Source organism: Anarhichas minor, unplaced genomic scaffold, assembly GCF_050575085.1.
Source record: "Anarhichas minor isolate MPS153535 unplaced genomic scaffold, ASM5057508v1 ptg000010l, whole genome shotgun sequence".
Taxonomy (NCBI): Eukaryota; Metazoa; Chordata; class Actinopteri; order Perciformes; family Anarhichadidae; genus Anarhichas; species Anarhichas minor.
The window spans coordinates 3,538,979-3,558,788 of record NW_027466456.1 but is presented as its reverse complement, the minus strand read 5'-3'; the positions used below and the strand labels follow the sequence as shown (position 1 = coordinate 3,558,788).

At 42.9% G+C, this 19,810-nt stretch overlaps 1 protein-coding gene across 1 annotated transcript in view; it reads right to left on the bottom strand.

Annotated features, from left to right (window-relative positions):
* Positions 1–352: 352 nt before the first annotated feature.
* Positions 353–19,810, bottom strand: part of hcn2b (hyperpolarization activated cyclic nucleotide-gated potassium channel 2b) — a 38,807-nt gene continuing 19,349 nt past the window's right edge. Inside the window, exons 6-9 of the mRNA XM_076087588.1 lie at positions 10,519–10,665; positions 9,300–9,540; positions 5,694–5,858; positions 353–1,951 (exon numbers count right to left, since the gene is read on the bottom strand). Of these exons, the coding sequence (XP_075943703.1) occupies positions 981–1,951; positions 5,694–5,858; positions 9,300–9,540; positions 10,519–10,665 (1,524 nt within the window). The 3' untranslated portion in view covers positions 353–980. The remainder of the gene's footprint in view (positions 1,952–5,693; positions 5,859–9,299; positions 9,541–10,518; positions 10,666–19,810) is intronic.

The window sequence follows — 19,810 nt, the reverse complement described above, 5'->3', positions numbered from 1 at the left end:
TGCAGCGTTTACATTAAGGTGAAGTTTCCTCATCTGTGTGACTTTTTGGCATAGTGACACGTTGCCCAAACTGCTGCTACAAGAAATGTGGGATTCTGGGTTAGAAAAGAATGCATTTATAAATGATTTTGATTTTGTGTGTTTGAATGGATTTACATTTTTTTGAGTCGTACAAAATTCTTTGTAATTACCTGGCAGTGAATTATAATTTCTAAAGATACAATAGAATACTTTTCACAAAGTGTCGGATGTTACTACTCGCGTGACTAAACCCCTTAATTCAGACATCACATCTGCTGTTAAGTAGAAGTGTCTTTTCGTCAGGTATACTTTTATTGGATCTTGTTATTAACTCGTGAATCTTGAAGCTGCATTAATTAGTTTTTGGCCACTTGGGGCAACGTAAACAAAACACAAGCTGACAGCCCCGACATATAATTACTTCATCAAGTTGTTGTGGCAGACGAGTTACCAAAGAAACGGCTACTTACACATCCAGCAGACACGAGCAACTCTACAATCCAACTGGAGCCGACTCTCTGGTCACCTATTTCTATGTATTTACTCGTCTTTTAGATCTGGTTTAGTCGACACCAACCAAAGAATATCTGTTTCTTTTCTGGCTTTTCTTGCTGCCTTTTGCTACTGGAAACAGGGTTGATGAGTTATAGATATGCCCATATGTTGTTGACTAAAACACAGTAAATAAAGGAGTTGGAGATGCTACTTTACCACTACTGTGCAACTACTATTCCTGTGAGTAGAAACATCTCAATGCTGCAGTTTCAAAAGTCACCATACAGACTTTATGTGAGAACAGTCTTCTCCCTGCTGTCACTCACTCAGCGTTCATACATTCGGATAGTCAAACTGGAGTGGAGAGAGAAGAGGAACTTTAGGAGAAAGAGCAGAAATCCCCCCCCGTGTTCCTGCAGTCAAGCCCCTCGCTGAGTCACTCCCCCACAGGAGTTTAATTAAGATCACAAGTTTGAGGATAGCCTGGATCTGATTTTGATGTTGTCCGTCTCAGGAAGGCTCACTATAGAGTCTTTCTTGGGTAGTCCCGAGTCCCCCAGACCTGTTCCTGCACCCCCTACTGCCAGCCCTGCACCAGCCCCAAAACCCTGCACAGGACCAGGCAGGGACCCAACGGGGAAGGCCCCCACAGACATCTGATGGGGCAGTACCACCATATGTGGTATAGCGCTCCGGGAGCCTGTGTGACCTGATGGGATCTGAGGGGGTCCAATGGAAGTGGAGGAGACTCGTGTAGACTGGGGGGGACTAGGGGCACCTGGTTGCGCCCCCTCATGAGGCAGTGACGGCTGAGAGGCTGACAGTGCCCTGGCGTCTTGGCTCAAACTGCCCATTTGCAAGGAGTGAGTACTCTTATGTGTGCTGGGCCGGTGTGCAGGGCTGGCCATGTGCTGCTGGGCTAGAGAAAGCTGGGAGCCTGAGGTGGGACCAGCCAGGGCACCGGATCCATACTGGAAAGACCGTCCTCCAAGTGCCAGCGGACTCTGGACAGGAGGGCTGGACAGGACGGGAGCAAAGGCACCAGAAGCAAGGAACTGAGACTGCAGTGGAGAGGCTGAAACAGGGCTGGACACACTCTCCATCACCTGGAATCTCCTCACCATCCTGGGGGACTGCAGGTTCCCCGCTCCCATCGAGTTCCCTTGCATGGGGGCACAAAAGTTCATGGCTACGGCCTGCTGCAGAGTGCCAATTGCTGAATTCTGGGGAAGGGTGGAGGAACCTGGAGAATTAAAGATCCCACCGTGGAGAGGAGATGACATGGACATGGCCCGCGGTCGTGGCACATCAACTTGCTGAACCATCTCCCGATCATATTTAACTATCTCCTGGATCATCTCGTTCTCGTGGTTGTTGAAAACACCCGAGTTCAGATCATGCTGAACTTTGTGCATCAGGATTGAGTTCTTCTTGCCTGCAATGACAAGGAGACAGAAAAACAGCCAAAGTTTTACAAGCAAAGTTTGGTCCCACAGTATTACCCTTCCTTCTTTTATTCTCATTCAATTCTTACTAGACACAGAAATAACAGTTTCACTGTTTACCGTCATCCTTTATTCTATTCCTGGCTACGGTGGATAGTGTAGCCTATGTATGGAACTATCTGACATCTTCTCCATGCACAGAATCCATCACTGACAAACACACACACACACATATAGAGAGAGAGAAATACATTATATTTTGCACCGACTCCCTGATATGAGGATATGAGGAAAGAGTTTTTGCAGAGTTAGTTCTGACAATGCGAGAGAGAGCATGTCTGCTGCCGAACCATTTCTTTATTTATGCCTCTATGGGTGTACTACCTCTGTGATTAGATGATGCACTCTGATAGTCTAGAGGAGATGATGTATGTTGTACAGATTGCAAAAGCCCTCTGAAGTAATGTCACCAATTGGGCTGAAAATTGGATTGAAAATCCACTTAGTCCTGGAAAAAGCATGTTGCACGTCTTTAGCCAGGCGAGGTAATGGTGGATAGAGACGTCCCAGCAGGGAAGTGTGTGAGAGAGAGTCATCCTATCTAATCTCTCATGGTTCATCACGGGCTGTGGCGGAGAAAGAAAACAGAGTGTGCGTCACAAAGCGGTGAGGTTCAAACCCCCTGGGCTCTCAACGCTGTCAGGTAAATAAGATGAGTGTGTTAGAGGACTGCTGCGTCTGAAACCTGCTGCAAGTTAAACTTACAAGTTCTTCCTCTCTGACGTAATGACCAGGAAAGGGTGATGGGGGAGGTAAACAGACACCTCCCATCTTGATGAAAAGAGAGAAGGAGCCTATTTGGTGAATGATTCTGTCTCACCAGGGAATCCATTTCTTTGACGTGTGATGAGGAGTTAACTAGTGGCAAGTTGAGGCAAACACACCCTCGACATGTCAGCTGTGTCCTTCAATCAGTTAAAAAGAAAAGAAGAACGTTGAATCAGATGGGTTTCCCTTCCGTGTTCCCGCTGAGGTTCAGATGATGAAAAGTAAACAACTTAAAATACTTGTTTTCCCAAATGGAGCTCCGATCATCGGTGCAGGGCTATGCTAACATTGTAGCAGCTCCATCAACACTCCTGATTCAAAAACGGCAGAACGTCATCGATGACAGTAAAGGCATCTCAACGCTGATAGGCTTTAAAGACACAGCGTCAGGCAAATTTCGCGTTTTCGCGTCGCTCCATTCGAGTCGCCTTGAGTCTTTGTCTCGAACACATTGAACACAGCATTAGTCAGCACAACAGCCTGAGTGATATCCGCGTAGCAAAGAGGTCAAAAAAGGCGGGTGATGAACTCGTCCCTCTCTCACACAGTTTGAAGCCTGGCCAGAAGGAGAAGGACGGGAGGAGGCAGATCCAGACCGTGGTGACTCCTGTGCCCTCATGACATGCTGCATGAGTTCCATCTGTGGACCGAACACAGACAGTTGAAGCTTGTTGACGATGTCGCCTCTCAGGGTTTAGAGCGATGAGGCAGAAGAATACCCATTCGCTGTCCTGCAGCCTGGAAAAGCCCGGGTATAAGGTTGAGAGAGTTCTTCCTCAAGGAGCACCTTTAGGTCGTATTTGTGGTTTTTAAGTACACTTCCTCCTGAGCAAGCGAGAAACAGGTACAGAGGTAGCACCAACCCAGTCTTGGGTCCATCTTGGGGGGGGGGGGGGGGTCATGGATGGCGAAGAGATGCAATAGGGGGCATTGAAGCACAACAACTCTGATGGCACAATGACAAGCTGACAAGGGAACAGGGAACGCAACCACCTGATGGGGAGGTAGGCACACAGGCTGTCTGAGCTTTGGGGCTCTGAGGCCTTTCCAGTCTTCCAACCAGTCGAAGCGCTTTAACACTACATGTCTTTCACCCATTCATACCAGATGGCAGGTAGCCCGCCTGCCTCTTTCGCATCAGTTGTGCCTAATCATTCTAGTTTTTTTTTTATTTTGTCTGCCACTTTTGAAATCAATGCGCTAAATTAAGGAATAACATTTTAATCATCTGGACATCTTAATGGAAAGACTGTTGTCATTCAATGTTCAATATATTTACTGAAAAAACATTCATGGTAAATTCCCGTGTTTGAATTACAGCGTGGCTTTTGGGGAGCCCTATTCTTTTTTTGGGGGGGGTAGAAAGGTACAGTACACAAGCACGGGCGTACATGAACGGGCCCACCTAAGAGCAAAAATATACTGTCAAATTATACAGAAAATATTTAGCCTTGGACAACAAAGAAACAGAAAAAAATATTCCCCGTTGTAATGTTTTGAAGCAAGACATGGGAACTGAACTTGGCTCTTGGGGAGCTGTAGTGTTTATTCAAGGACAAACTGAAACCTTCACTCTACATCGACTTCCACTAAAAAAAACTTTACTGCTAATTTCTTCTCTGCTGCCTGAGCGAACCCACCGTCACTCTCTCGCTATGCTCGCACTGAGCTGCTCCTTCAGGCGAAATTGAAACAAGAGCTGGTAAAGGCATGTTTGTGTGCGTGTGCGTAATTTGTTTATGGTTATTGGCTAGAATTTGGTGAACTTCGACTGTCGATCAAAGTGTATAAGGTTCTACGGCCAATAGCGTTGCTTTTATAGAGCAGCTGCGAGTAAGTGTAGCTTTGTCCAATCATATGTTAATCTTACTAAACTTATCTTTCTGGTGTGCGTTTTCGACAATTGTACCTGCATTTGATGGGGGCTCAGTACAGAGCCTGCTATTCATAATAAATGAACACCACCATCACCCCTTGAATCTTGTTCTGCTGATCTTATGTCACACGTGTGTTTACAATGTGATGCATTAATAAGGGTACGAACACAATGGACGATGGATAATCCATCTCTATGTAGGAATGGCTCACAGGTCAGAGACTGTTTCTATAGAAATAGATGAACACAAGTCATTATGGTACGTCAGGCTGAACTGATCCTAAACAAGCACTCCTGGTCACATAAGCTCAACAACAGAAATCTTAAATGTGATGGAACTAAAACATTTCATTGATGTTTTCAAATGAAGATTGAGATTTTAAAATAAGCACCTTATGGAGATGCATCCAACAGTCTCTCTTTACGCATGACAGGATCAAAGCTGTTGTCACTATTTGCGAGTCTGTATTTTATATTTCATATTCTTGGGCTCTGATCGCCCTCAGTGTGTACGATCCAGATGTCTTTTTGTTTTTTTACAAACACTGTTGACCAACAAAAGAACACATTATTATAACATTCATCAAGCGCACATGGAGCCGGAGTGGGAATATTTGGTCGGTGGTTTGGTCCTGAAGCAGACACGTTAGTCACAGTGTTTTGACAGAGACATCGAGTTGAATGGATGAATACATTTTCCTTATGCTTCAATTCATCTTATGAATGACTCATGTGCTTATGAAGACAAGACGCCGTACCTGTGGCTTTCATCGGGGAGTCGTAATGCCAATTGTCCGTGACTAAATCACCCATAAATTAGGTCTGGATGTAAAGACGATTTGGACAATTATTATGATTTATTAATGTAAAAAAAACAAACATACAATTAATATGCTGTCCTCAAAGCCACCAGGCTCCAGTCAGACATCAGCCATTTTACCTCGCTGATCAACGAAACACACTTCATTCACTTCACAGAAACAAAATAAAAGTAACCACCAGTTTAACAAACCAGATGGCAGTCTTACCTATCCTGTCCAATCTGTCAATGGCAACCGTCTCAAAGGCCCTCCTCATCATGGGATACTCCTCCAGGACCTCGTTGAAATTGTCCACAGAGAGAGAGTACAGGCGACAGTAGGTGTCCGCTCGCACACTGGCCGTCCGTCTGCCACGGGTCAGCAGACAGATCTCTGGTGAGGTGAAAGAGACAGCAGACAGCAGACGGTCAGATTCACAGACCGACAGAGTCCTGGGTGTCAGACGGCGACAGTGAAAAGAACAGAGGTACCGTATATAAGGAGAGATGTGTTGAGCACATGTGTGGTCAGAATGAATGGTTGTGTGTGTAGCCAGTGTGACCCACTGACAGGAGTGTTTCCTCCAGCCCGGTGTGAAGGAAGCACACTCTATATTTGGAGATGTGCAGCTAAGCTTCATTACGTTCAGTTGTTCCCCTTCCCCTTTAGTATCTTTATCTCTCTAGCTCTCCTCTTCTTCTATCGGCTGGGGCTGACTGTTGTCTTGACAACCGTATGCCCTCCTTTTTTCTCCTGCCTGAAAGGTCGACCTCCTCTGACTCTCTGTGGGGGAAAAGGGAGAAAAATAACGAAACGCGAGGAGACACCATTGAGGATATGCATCGGGGCGCTACACTGAGCCCCTAAGCATGTGCAGCTGCAAACGGGGCACTGCACAGAGCAACACTGACACGCAAACCTATGCATGTCTTTAAACAGTAGCACAAATATAACAAGTTTCTGTAAGTGTTCATTAGCGGACTAGTTTAATTTAGGAAGAAAAGCTACTTTGCTTTTTTGACGAGAGTTAGATAACAAGCGAGTCGTTTCCCCGTTTGCACTCTTTATGCTAAGCTAACCATTTGCTGGCTCTAGATTCATATTTACAGTACAGAGCTGTATTAATCCTCTCATCTATATCCCGATAACAAAGAAGATAAGTGCATTTTCCAATATATCTATCCTTTTGAAGCTACAGCTGGTAACTTTTATGAAAAAGGACTTTTTGTCATTTTTGCTCAAACTGTCGCTATATCCTGACAGTAGAACACGAGACAGATAATCAGTGGAGAAATCAGGTTTCTCTGCCTCCTTCTGAAGCTCCTAATGGCATTTGCAAGATTCTACCTCACCCGACGGAAAACAACCAATCAGCCCTGAGGAGTCTCCAACTTCACAAGCTCCGCGGGGAGTGATTGACAGCTGCGTTGGAGGCTCCTTGGCTCTGATTGGTTGTTTTCCTTTGGGCGCGGCAGAATCTTGCAAACGCCACGAGGAGCACTTAAAGGAGGCAGAGGAATCAGAGTTTTTCACAGAAGATCCGTCTCATGTATTTCTGTCAGGATCCAGTAACAGTGAGAGCAAATATGACAAAAAGGTTGTTTTTATTATAGTTACCAAATGTAGCTTAAGGGCAAAAAAATCGCGAGATTAGCCATGATGAAAGGACAACTGCCAGATATTATTAGTGTCCTCTTTTGCATGTAAACACTACACTGTCTCTTTAAATCAGATACTGTACATACAGTACATTCACCAGCTGCTTTTTATTCAGAGATTATTTAAGTGCGACCTTGAGTGTGACCATGTTTTCTGCCTATCTGATTAAGGATTTATAGCTCCTCTGTAGATGAATGATTAATAGCCGACGCTTATAGATGGATAGATGCTCTACTGCGTGATCCTCATGGTCGGCTGCTGTAATGGAGGTAAAGCTGTGGGGTGATGTACTGTATGAACTCCTTTAGACAGAACAATGTCATGTAGTAATGGCATTATTGTGAGTTTCCTTTCTTCCATAGCTTTCGCCCAGTCATGTTAGAGAAGTAAAGTTTAAGTTTTAAGCATTATAGATATTCCAGTTTAGTAAGAGTTGTGGAAAATCTCTCCTCAGAATCCACATGAAGCCCCAGACGTCCTTTCATAAATTGTCACTTTCAGCTTATACAGTACATAACACAAGCATTTACATATTGCTGGCATCATTAGGGGGATGTGCGGGAGAGAATAATATTCTAATGAAACCACCGGGGCTGCATTAAAAAGCTGTTCAAACCACTGGGTGACCATTTGTAGCTTGTAGGTCCTTGTAGATGTCATCCTCAAAAATGATGAAAAATACAGAGAAATCCTGGGTGGGTAGAGTGAATATTAGCACTATTTGGGGTCACGACTAGTTTAACTTTTTCCTTTAGCCTGGGATGCGCCGTTTCCTGTTCCCATCCGTAGAAAATAAAATATCCACAACTTTTTTCTTCAGTTTTTATGCCTGATATGTTCACAGGGAAACCTGTGTACCCATATAAACATGATATTTCCCTTATTCAAATCTTCTAGATTCTGAATATGTATGCTAGTTCATATAACCAGTTAACTACATGAGCCCTTCATCTGTAATCATCGAGATAAATCGTTTTAATATCAAGAAATAAAAGTGACTTTGAGGCGACATATTGTGAAAGCTTTGGCAGCTCACCAGTCACAACAGCAGCGACACAAACATGTGCAGGCTGATAATCACGGCGGTGAATGTGCAAAAAAAACAAACAACTCAGTTTCCAATATTTTCAACAAATCCAATCTAGCTTTATTTATACTGAATAAATGCTGAGGCGTCTGATGGCTGTGGCTGGAAACGTGTTGTGTGCATTGTTCATCCAGATTGCAATTTTGAAAGACAAAAGAGCCAAAGGCTAAGCTGCAGACTCGGCTGCATTTACAGCCATGAAATCCAGTCTGCAAAGCTCTGCCTCTCTCTTACCAAATGTATCGATACAAAAATGGAGTTTGCCAATGAGAAATGTGTACAAAAATGTGGTACAAGCCGGTACATACATGTGACGTTACAGAATGCAAATATTACAACATGTATACATCTGGGACTTGATGTTTCTAATCACTTATGCAAACAAGTTGGAGCAAAGTCACATGTTTGGCCTGACATCCCCGTCTACTTACTAATTGAGAGATTCTACCACAAACGCACACTGCGGTGGTTAAACCACATTGTCCCTCCAATCCAAGCCCACTGCTACTTCTGAGTAAGAGGAGAAACCTCTGATTTCCTCCTTGGTGGCAGCGACGGCTCTGAAAAATCTATACTTGACATTACAAATGCCCCCCCCCCCCGTCTTCTGCGTTGTGCTGTGCTAATTAGCTCTTACTAATTGGATGTGTGACGTGTATGTGAATGTGCAACTCTGGGTAGCCTGTACATCAACATTACTGCCAGTAAACTCTGGTACAGAATAGAATATATTAGAGTTCTGTTCTATCCTCCTGTTCTATTTTATTCAGTTCTGACCTATTCTATTATGTTATGAACAGAACAGGAAAGAATAGAACGGAGTAGAATGTGTAACATAACATAAATGTTGTATTTGATGCTGCTACTATATTTTGTGTATTTTGTATTTTCTGCTTTATTCTATTCACTTCTATTCTATCCTACTCTGTTAGATTGAATAGAACAGAATAGAACAAAATAATATAACAGAACAGAGAAGACTGGAAGAGAACAGAATGGAACAAAAGAGAACTGTAGAATTTCAGAACAGAACAGAGTAGAATAGAGCAGTAACTGATGTTCCCGAGGTGACAAAGACAGTGACGTACCTCCAAAGTAGGAGCCGTCCATCAGCTTCATGCCGATGCTTCCTTTGGTCAGGACGCTGACGACCCCGTGCTGGATGAAGTACATCTTCTTGCCGATGGTGCCCTCTCTGATGATGTAGTCTGCAGGCTGGAAAACTTCAAATCTCAGTTTGGTCAGCATCGCTGTCACAAAGTTGGGATCGGCATTGGCAAACAGCGGCATGGTGGCCACCAGCTTACGGCAGTTGAAGTTGACGATTTCCTAGATTTGAACGGGAATACAGCAGTGGGTCACGTGTCACTATAAAAGCCTCAATCTGTAGTCCATGCGGCAGTGCGCCATTGCTAAAACAAGTTACACTGCATCAATATTCCAACATCAGAAGGAACAATCAGTTGTGGAAAATCAACACATGAGTTAGAAAAGAAATGTTATTTGGAAAAAGGAATTGATCTATAAAAAAATAACATTAACAGGCAAATCTAAGTGGTAGATTTACCTTCAATGGCCCTGATACGTAGTCATACTGATCAATGTTTAATGTTATAAAAGGGTTAGATAATCAGATAACAAAAACACTATTTTCTGAGCAGACTTTCTTGAATTACTTTGAGTGACCCTGGCACTGCTCATTCGTCTCTTCATTTGTCTGTTACCTGAATGGTACTTTGAGCTGTCCTTGAAGCAAGAGGACCTTGCTTACTGTAAACGGCAGGAAACAGTGTTGGGAACACAGAGTGTGCAAACTACTTTAAACCCATTTGTTCCTCTCTCTAAAAACCGAGTTATTTCTCAGTGAAAACTGGTGTGCACTTCAGCTAACATAACGCACATGTACAGATTCATTTACAGCTCTCAGAAAGGAGCAGCTTGCACTGTGCTGTGATTCTAATGCTACACGGTGGTAATGGAAAAAGTAAAAATGACCGACGCTGTGTGGAGAGGCGAGAAGGGAGGGTCTGGTTAGAGGGCGACTTTTTTTTAAACACCAGCACTGATAAGACTCAGTACAGTCATGTCATTTAATTCATAGCTTAAACAACATGTTTAAGTGTGCAGTTACTCTTTAAGAACAGCTGATAAGTGAGTCAATACAGACAAGTCTGGAAATGATGGCTTCTTTGTTCAGACAAGGGCACCTTAGCTGAGCATGATGAACAATGAATTAATTCCAGTTCAGTTCACTTGCTCGGTGGAGAGTTGAGAAGTGTGTGTGTGTGTGTGTAGGTGTTGTCATACCTCGCGCAGAGGCTCATTAAGCTCCTCCAGGATGCTCTCTTCATCAAACATCTTGCCCTGGTATCTGTGCTCGTAGTAGTCATGGATTTTCTGTCGGAAGTCTGCCGGTAGTTTGTGGAACGACATGTACTGCTCCACTTGTTTGTACTGGAGGAAGGAGAGAAGCGTGAGAGAGACGAGGAGACACAAGAAGCATAAATCGATGAAATCTGAATTCAGCAACTCTTTAGATAATTGTGACGGGAAGAGGTTTGAGAAGTTTATCTGACCAGCAGCTTGTGGGGAAGCCATTCTTTTCTCATTCATCCTACAAAATACTTTCCTCTCAGCCTGTCTTCTCAGCTGTAGCGCTCATGTGTGCAGTTATTGAGATGTACAGCTCTGCAAACATGAAGATCCTGTGAACCATTCATACCTCATAGCTATGGGAGGAAGAAAGTGATGAAGCTGTTAAGGGAACATGACAGCTTTGTTGAGCCCTTGAGGATTCATTACGCTCTACTGTGTTTAGAGAAGAAAGGCGCTGCTACTGTACATCTTAACCACGGCGAGTCTCTTTCTCTCTCCGTACTTTGGTGTACCAAATGCTTTATTTTGAAGGGACAGGTACAGAACATATAATCATCAAGCTTTCCAAAGGTAAAATATGTGTATTATTGTTGCGTGTTTTCATGTGTAAAATATATGAAACAACTCTTCCAACGAGTGGGGCATTTGTGGACTCTGGTTACTATTCTGAGAAAGGAAGATGTTCGATATTTATGTTAGAACGGATGAATATGTAACTATGTGGCGAGAAAAAAAAGCCAAAGCTGAAAAGGGCATTGGGCTGCAGCAGATTGTGTTTGCTCACCCAAGTGATTCACACCATCACATATTTGCCACCGTTATGTTTTATCTGCATCAAATGCAGACCGAATGTCCACTTCTCTCAACTCTTTATGACGCTCCATAAACACATTTCATGCCTGGATTCCCTTTGAAGATAGCAGGCACTGGATCTGCTGTATAGCTTCTGCAGTGACGTGGAAGTGCATGATGGCATGGTGTCAATTGAGAAATAAATGTCTTGCTTTTATTCCCCCTACACTGGACACAAATGGAATGGCTTTCGGGTTTGTTTTATTCATACCAGGAAGATGGCGCATTGTATGTTGGTTTCACACATCACCACCTTCCTGTAAATGCAAAACACACCCTTAAAGCTACACAACAAAAGCATCCTGAGGGTGAAAAACAAATGGACACATAACTTGTGTTTTAGAACAACAGGCCAACAAGATGTCCCCTGAAACTAGCACAGAGCGGTTTACTTCCTGTTATATCAACAGCAACTGCGCTAACGCCCCAGAAAGATGCAACAACTGGTACACGGAAAAAAATAGAATTACGGCCTCATGGTTGTTTGCCTCCTCGAGCCAGTCGAGTCACAATCTATATCCATGTCTGTCCAAAATGTCATCACTACATCATTTTATCTTATTGGACATTTGTGTGAAATTGTCATATTTAGCATATGAATTCCCTCAAGACTTTCCTGAAATATCGCGTTTACGCGAATGGGACGAACATGAGGTCACACAGTGATCTTGACCTTTGAACACCAAAATCTAATCAGTACCTCTCCTTGAGTCCAAGTGGACGTTCGTTTAAGCAAAATTTGAAGAATTCCCTCAAGACTGAGATACTGCATTCACATACTGGGACAGACATTTAGGTCACAGCGACCTTTGATCTTGGAGCACCAGAATCTAGTCAGTGCCTCTTTGAGTCCAGGTGAAGAAGGAAGAAACTCCCTCCAGGTGTTCCTGAGATATCGTGATAAGTTTTGCTGTGTAACACTTACTGCCAGTGAAAAAGACATTGATTGCACCCTGTCAAGCAAAGCTGTCGTTGTTTACAGCTCACCTGTGGTTTAGCGTCTATATTAATCAGCAGTTATAATTCGTTTTTCTTCCACCTTTGAAGTTATTGTTGTCGTAGCTGTCAATCTTTTATTGTTTTAACCTCAACTGAAGAATAACGGGAAAGAAAATAAAGAACCCAAAGAACACTTTTTGGAAGGATGGTTGGGTGTTAAAATATCCTCCGAGCCCAAACACCCGAAAACTGTGATTGTGAACCATGATTGTTGTGGGTTGCACTGCACCACATCAAGAGGAACCCAGGGGTGGTTCTAGATGAAACTTGGAGTGTGAAAAAGTTTCTTGGTAGAACCCCCTGGAGTTGGGTTCTATATGAAACCCTCAGACTATAAAAGAGTTCTTAGTAGAACCCTCTGAGTGGGTTCTAGATGAAACCATTGGAATATAAAACGGTTCTTAGTAGAACCCTCTGGGTGGGTTCTAGATGAAACCTTTTGAATATAAAAGGTTTCTCGGTATAACCCCTTGGGTGGGTTCGTGTTAGCACCTTTAGAAGGGTTCTCGGTGGAACCATTACACCATAAAAGGGCTCTGGGTAGAACCTCTCATAGAGTGCTCTGGGTAGAACCTTTCTCAGATGGGTTCAGGTACAAACCTTTATGTTGAGTTCTAGGAAGAACTCTCTGAAAGAGTTACTTACCTGGAAGCAAAAATGGTTCTCCTGCTGGGACAAGCTGAAGAACCCTATATGGTTCTAGTAGGCACCAGTATTTCTTAGAGAGTCAACAATCACTGGAGGCTTGTGTTGGCTCAACATTGTACAAAGACAGATAATTCTGTTTTTTTCCTTTAATTTGTCCCCCATCTGTATCTACGGCCAATAGAAACCTTCAAAAAGACTTCAGTATTAACTGAGACGTGTGAACAGCCTAGTGGGGATCTTAAGCCGTCTCTGTGTGTACATGCTACATCCACTTCTTTCATCATTTAGAGTGCCTGCCGATGTGATCCTGCCTGTGAGTGTTGACCAGACAATCACGCTTTCTAAGGAGGCACACATGTGTGGAGGACCAGCGGGGGGGGGGGGCTGACCTTGATTGTAACACTGAATGACACGTGCATGGGATAGGGTGGCTCCCTGTACAGGAAATTACATCGTGTCGAGCTGTAAGGTGACATATGGGTCAGAGACGAAAATGAAGGCTTGACCCTGGTCGCACGGCAAATCACAATATCCTTTATACAGCACGTTGTCATGGTAGGACATAGGACATCATTCAATTTGTTTCCACACAGTAGGATTTTCTCTACGTAATATAAAGCTGTGAGTGTTTTTTACAGAAGAGAAAACTTGGGGTTGTGTAAGAATTGCAACGTTGGTGGAAAAGAGCGACATTTCTCGTTATTTTCAGGAAAACTTCATTTCTATTTAGACTAAATCTGATATAATCTCTTTCTACTTTTTATCACACATGTTCCTCAAACTGTTTGTTTCCCCCCTTCCCTATCTCTTTCTAACCTGCTTTATTACACAGAACCATCTGAGAAACCCGTCAATGAATGATACTTGGCAGGTGAACGCATGACTTGAAGCATGACAAGATGGGTTTTCGCATGTTCTTGTGATATCGTGAGAATCCAGCTGCTGTGTGAGGAAAGTCTCTTTCGGGCACTTTTTCCCCAATGACTGGCCGATATCAGACTGTTCCCCAGTGTGATGTATATACTGCACAAATAAATACTACAAACGCATGCATACCAGCATGGCCTTACACACGACTAAATGAAAATCCAGATGGATCACTTACTTTAATGAACCACAATATGAAATTACATCTGCAAAAACAATTAACTGCATCCTTTTCCTTCTCATGTAAACCAATTCTAATCTCAGTCTCATTCGGTCTTGATTAATTGCCTCGGTTTGCCGTGGTTCATTTAGCATGAAAAGCCTCAGCAGCACTCAATGACAACCTTACAGGGTGTAAACGTCAGCCATCTTTGCAGGTTTCTAACACATCGTGAATGTAAACACGTAATCCAGACAAGGAAGACACCCCAGATGAATAGGGTACAAACAGTAACTAATGGATATCACTTCCCCAGTTGGTTAGTTAGGTTTAGACAATTATAATTTTGTAAAACACTTTTTCTAAAATGTTATGTTTAAATATGCAAATGAGGCATAATCTAATACCAACTTTTAGGGAATTTAGGAGAAATCTACGGCGCTAATAGACAAAGTAGTAAAATAGACACATACATAATGTATTTTGGATGTTTTCTTAGTCTAAAAGAAGACATGTTGATCAAGTTGACCAGTGCATGAAAAACTATGTTTTTGACTGGGGTGTCTCATCCTACTAAATTTGGAGTAACAGTTTCAGTTAAGCTTTATATTATTCATCAATTTCTCTTGAGAGGGAAATATCAAGAAAATATATTTTGGAAATCCACCACATGGTCATGTTCCAAAGAGGAACATTGGGATGACGGGTGAACTGGAAGTTACACTGAAGAACCCGTACATATGAGCGAATACATGTTTATAGCCAGATACACACTTCTACAACTAATATTTACCCTCTAAGATGGCAAGTTTTCAGAACCTGAACTTGAAATTTTCCGTATTCCACTCATTTTCAACACAATGTCACAGATGTTTTCCTCCTATATTGTATTAATAATGCAGTGTCCATTTTTTTTTTTTGAAATCAAACTTTGTGGCTGAGGATGCAGATAAGACTGGACTTAGATCCCTCTGCAGTAGGCTACTTGTATAAAAGTAACAAACACATTACATTTCTGAAATCCAATCTGTTCCTCTCGGTCTGCCGACTTAGCTGAGGGGCAGCACGGAGGCTCTTTTTATGGGACATAAAGCCCCTAGTTGGTGGATAGCGAGCATGATGCATGGCTGTCACTGTAAGCTGCCACAGAGGGAAGGAAGAAATTGAATTGGCCCTCCCATTAATGGGCCATGTCACTTTACATCATGGCTCGGGATGTGACAAGTCCTGTATCTCTGTGTGTGTGTGTGTGTGTGTGTGTGTGTGTGTGTGTGTGTGTGACGTCCTGTGTATATAAAACCCTGGTTGACTTCAGCAGTATCATTTAGCTCACTGCCTGAAGAGCAGAGACAGATACACAGAAATAATCACACACAAATGTGTGCGCCCACACACACACACACACACACACTGTTTCTAATATTTCTAATATCAGAGACACTTTCTCTCTTCATAAGGCGCACTGACGACATCAATCCAGGTTGATGCCATTATCACATATTGATTTCTCTGCGTACATATGGACCAAACATTAAGGAGGAAATGTAGAATGAGAGTACTACTTAAAGGTTTATGCAAATACAATGTTTGATTGGATGGATTGTGGAAAGGGCCTACAAAAGGGAACTAACAGAGGTGTCCAGAAACTCTGTATTTCAAACTGATTTTACAGAACAAGTTCAGTTTACTGTCATCGTGGCTACTCTCTATGGAAACTTTAATTGTTAACAAAAAGCCTGTGTTGTAGACTCGGGCAGCTTGGGCGACTCTTCTGGTTGCAAAAAGAAGTCTGATTGTATAGAAGTCTATGAGAAAATGCCCCTACTTCTCACTTGATTTATTTACTTAGACCATAAAGCGGGGTACGCTTTAAGGCGTTGATCGGTCTGGTTGTTGTCCGTGTTTTCGTCCTAGAACTTTAACCCTTTCACAGTGTGTTTTCAATACATTAAAGTTAACTGTGACGTGTTTGGTTCCCTGAAAATGCCTCATTCAGTGTTCGGTTGGACTTAACTCCTCCCTCTCGTGTCACTTTGTGGTTGCAAAAAGCCAAGATGTGGATGGACGAACCTCAGGCTTCAGAAGGGCAGTCCACAAACCAATGAGTGACGTCACAGTGACTACATCCACTTCTTAGAGTCCACGATCTAGTCGGCACCAATTTTTGCCTGGATTTTAATATTTATACAAACAATGACCATATTATAAATAACAATAAATCTTCATATTCTGAAAATCTTAAAATATTAGGTGAGGGTGAAACACTTGACCCTGGAGATAGTACAAAAAAAATCGTAACTCAAGCTCCACTTACACGCTATTTCTGGAGCTTTCAACCGTGTTTGACTCCCTGTCAACTATGAGATGTGGTTTAAAGCTCCAGAAAAAGCGCACTTTAAATTAAATCAGATATTTTTAGGTGTGAGAGACGCAGGTAGTAAAGGTCAGGCCCCAGTGGTCATCTGGGTTATGAAGTGAGCAGTTGCAGTTCAAGTCACCGTTTAATGTGTCAAGACCCAGTGGATCAGTGCTCATCACCGGAGGCCTCAGGGGTCACATCTCCCTACACTCACCAAAATTCGGACACGCTTGCTCGAGAAGGGGAAGAAGTGATAGGCGAGGAGGAGCCGGAGTGGAGTTACATAATGGCTAATGCCCTGCGTCCATGTGCTGTGTCCGCTGGCAGATGGTGTATTGCCCAACAGTCAAGGGCGAATGGACATATGAAGCAGGGGAGGGATGGAGATGGGAGGAACAACACGTGATGTGGACACCGGTCACCGCAACGTGAAGGAGGGGATGACAAGGGAACGCTAAGCTGCTGTCACTGCCTCATTTTTCCTGTATAGTAATACTGTCTGGGGAGACACACATCTACGACTTTACATGTCACTCACTGTGGCCCCTCATAAAATCCAGCCTCATTATATTCCTACATCTTTTAACGTTTTAAACGTTTATGTTTCTTGAGAACGGACATGCTCTACAAAGATTCCCAACCAGAGGTACTTCTATCCCAGAGGTACTTCTATCCCAGGGGTACTTCTGCAGTTTAATAAAAAATACATACATCCATATACTGCATTTAGGAGGAAAATAACAACCTTCCACACAAGATTACAAAAGATAAATTTGTCACAATAACCAGGAGACTAGCAGCTACAATACGTTAAGTTTTGTACTAAGTGTCTCTCGTCAGCCTGAGTCAGCTGTAACACTTTTATATGGAGAGTGCATGAAAACTAGTTAGCAAGCTAGCAGAGATAGCTACCTAAAAGTTAGGTTAAAGTAATGATACGTGGTGTAAAAAGTTAGCTGAGAACAGTACTTAGCGAAAGTAATGGATGAGAAATAATTAGCTAAAAGTGATGAATAAACAGGCTAGATAATATATTGAAAGTAATGAATAAATAACTGAAATAATTAGCTTAAAGTATACTGGATAAACAGTTGAAATGATTAGCTAAAATTAATGAACAAACAGGTTAATAATTAACTAAAAATAATGGATAAATGGTTGAAAAGTCCAGCAGTTGTAATGCGAAGGCAAACAGTGACAATTCAAATGTATGATAAAAACGTTGACAGTCAGAATCACTGCTTTACAGTCTCTCATTAGCATCTCCCTCTCTTATCCCACGTTTACTGTGTTTGTCTATATTTATATTGCTGTTCCTAGACCTTGTAAACACACCACTAACCAAACAACATGCGTCTACTCTGATAAAGCAGAAAGAACACCAGCATGCTTTGTCTAACTCTTGATCCTGCAGTAAACGGTTCAAATCCTCATCTCTCTTTGGCCGGTGAGGTCTCTTCATGCAGACAGCAGACGAAGCTTAGTGCTGGAGCTATTGTGACATTTCTGTCTCAACACTGAGCGTGACGCTTTCCGTTTACTCTGTTATGTCAACACAAGGCCATGCAGTTGCTAGCATTTACTTTATCTTAGACAAAGAATCCGTTTGGTCGGAAAGGCAAGTTTCTACCCATAGCTCCGTCTCTAGTTTGTTATCTGCAGTGCAGCATGGTTAGTTTCATTAGTTAATAATGAACAGACAGTCATGGAGCACCGGAGAGGGACAGCATGTTGGATGAGTTGCTGTAGTCTAGCCTGGCAGGGAGTTGCCACTCTGTTCATTATTTCACTGCTGTGCATCATGGAGGAAGAGGAACATGAGACTGATGGCAGGAAGTGATTGCTGCAGACGTCAGACCACTGACAGAGTACAGCGACATGTAACTGACACAAAACAGAGACTCCAGCAAAGACTCGGCACCTCATTTGCCCTTTCTCTCAATTTTTCCTCTTTTTAGTCTCCGAGTTCGCTGCAGGAGGACTTATGGCATTAATGTCAATTGTCAAATGTCTTTTCAGTTTCATCCAACTAAGTTATGCATTAAATTTAGTGAGGTGTGGATGAAATTTGTAGGAGGCCTGGTTAAAAAAAACCTTTAAATGGTGAAACATCTGTTTAGGCAGAAATGGACTTTGCCTTTACGGATCGATTTGGCTCGAACCAAAAAACTCCAGGAAGCAAGAAGTGTTCTTCAACGACTTACGGGTCAGGTGCCTGGAGGTATAATAAGACCTGGATACGGCGCCCCAGTCAGCCTTGCTTCCAATTTTGCTCAGTGGCCACAGACGTCAAAATCTGTGACGTCATCACCATTAAAAGTCTATGGGCCGAGCTGGACCAGCGGTCGGGGCCAGCTGTAGAAAAACTACTGCCGCATACGCCCGGGAGGAAACCTGGAAGCTATCGGAAACCTTTTTGGCGTATGCACCAGGCTAGCCCACACTGTCACTAACTGCACTCCTTGCATTCATAACATAAATTTTTTTGAAAAAACGAAAAAGTGATTACAAAAGGGTCCACGATATGCTTTGTAGGATATATCCAGAATGATAAAAAACTGATAAAAAGATAAAGAAAGAAGCTAAAGCCTACAGATCACAGTGCAAAAGTAAACGACCACATCACCGGCAATCGAGACAGCAGACAATGAAATTAAGGAAGTAGGTCTTTATTCACTGTTACAATCATTTAAAAGCAAAATTTGGATGGATTACCCCAGATCCATTGATAATGTTTCCATTCCCTGCTGCATATACCATGCTGCTCATATTTCTGACACATACAGTAGCTTCATTACTTTTTAAATACCACCACAGCTCCTCTCACAAGAGTGTTGGTCTGCTATAAGCTCAACATCACGGATGCTCACTGCTACCATGACCCAGAAAGTAAAGCAAGATGAGTATCTATTCTATTCTGCACAACCAAGGCTCAAGTAATAAAGTAAACCTGATCACCCTTTGGGCTAAATATTGGCCAGAGGCTTCAAACAAACAACAAAGACCGACCAATCACTCTGAAGTGTGCGTGCGTGTCTGCATGCGTACAAGTGACAGATAGCATAAGACATCTCCACATCTAAGGACACTAACAAGACGCAGAGCACCGCTGACACCGTGGCTATTTTAAAGCAGGAGCGTGCTCCCCGCACTGGCCTGCAGACACCGAAAGCTTTGATCAGCCTTCGTGCGGAGACGTCAGACGGGCCGAGGCCCGACGAGCTGCAGCCGTGGATATCGAACTCATAGAACAGATGCTGTTCCTTGTAGTTTGGGGA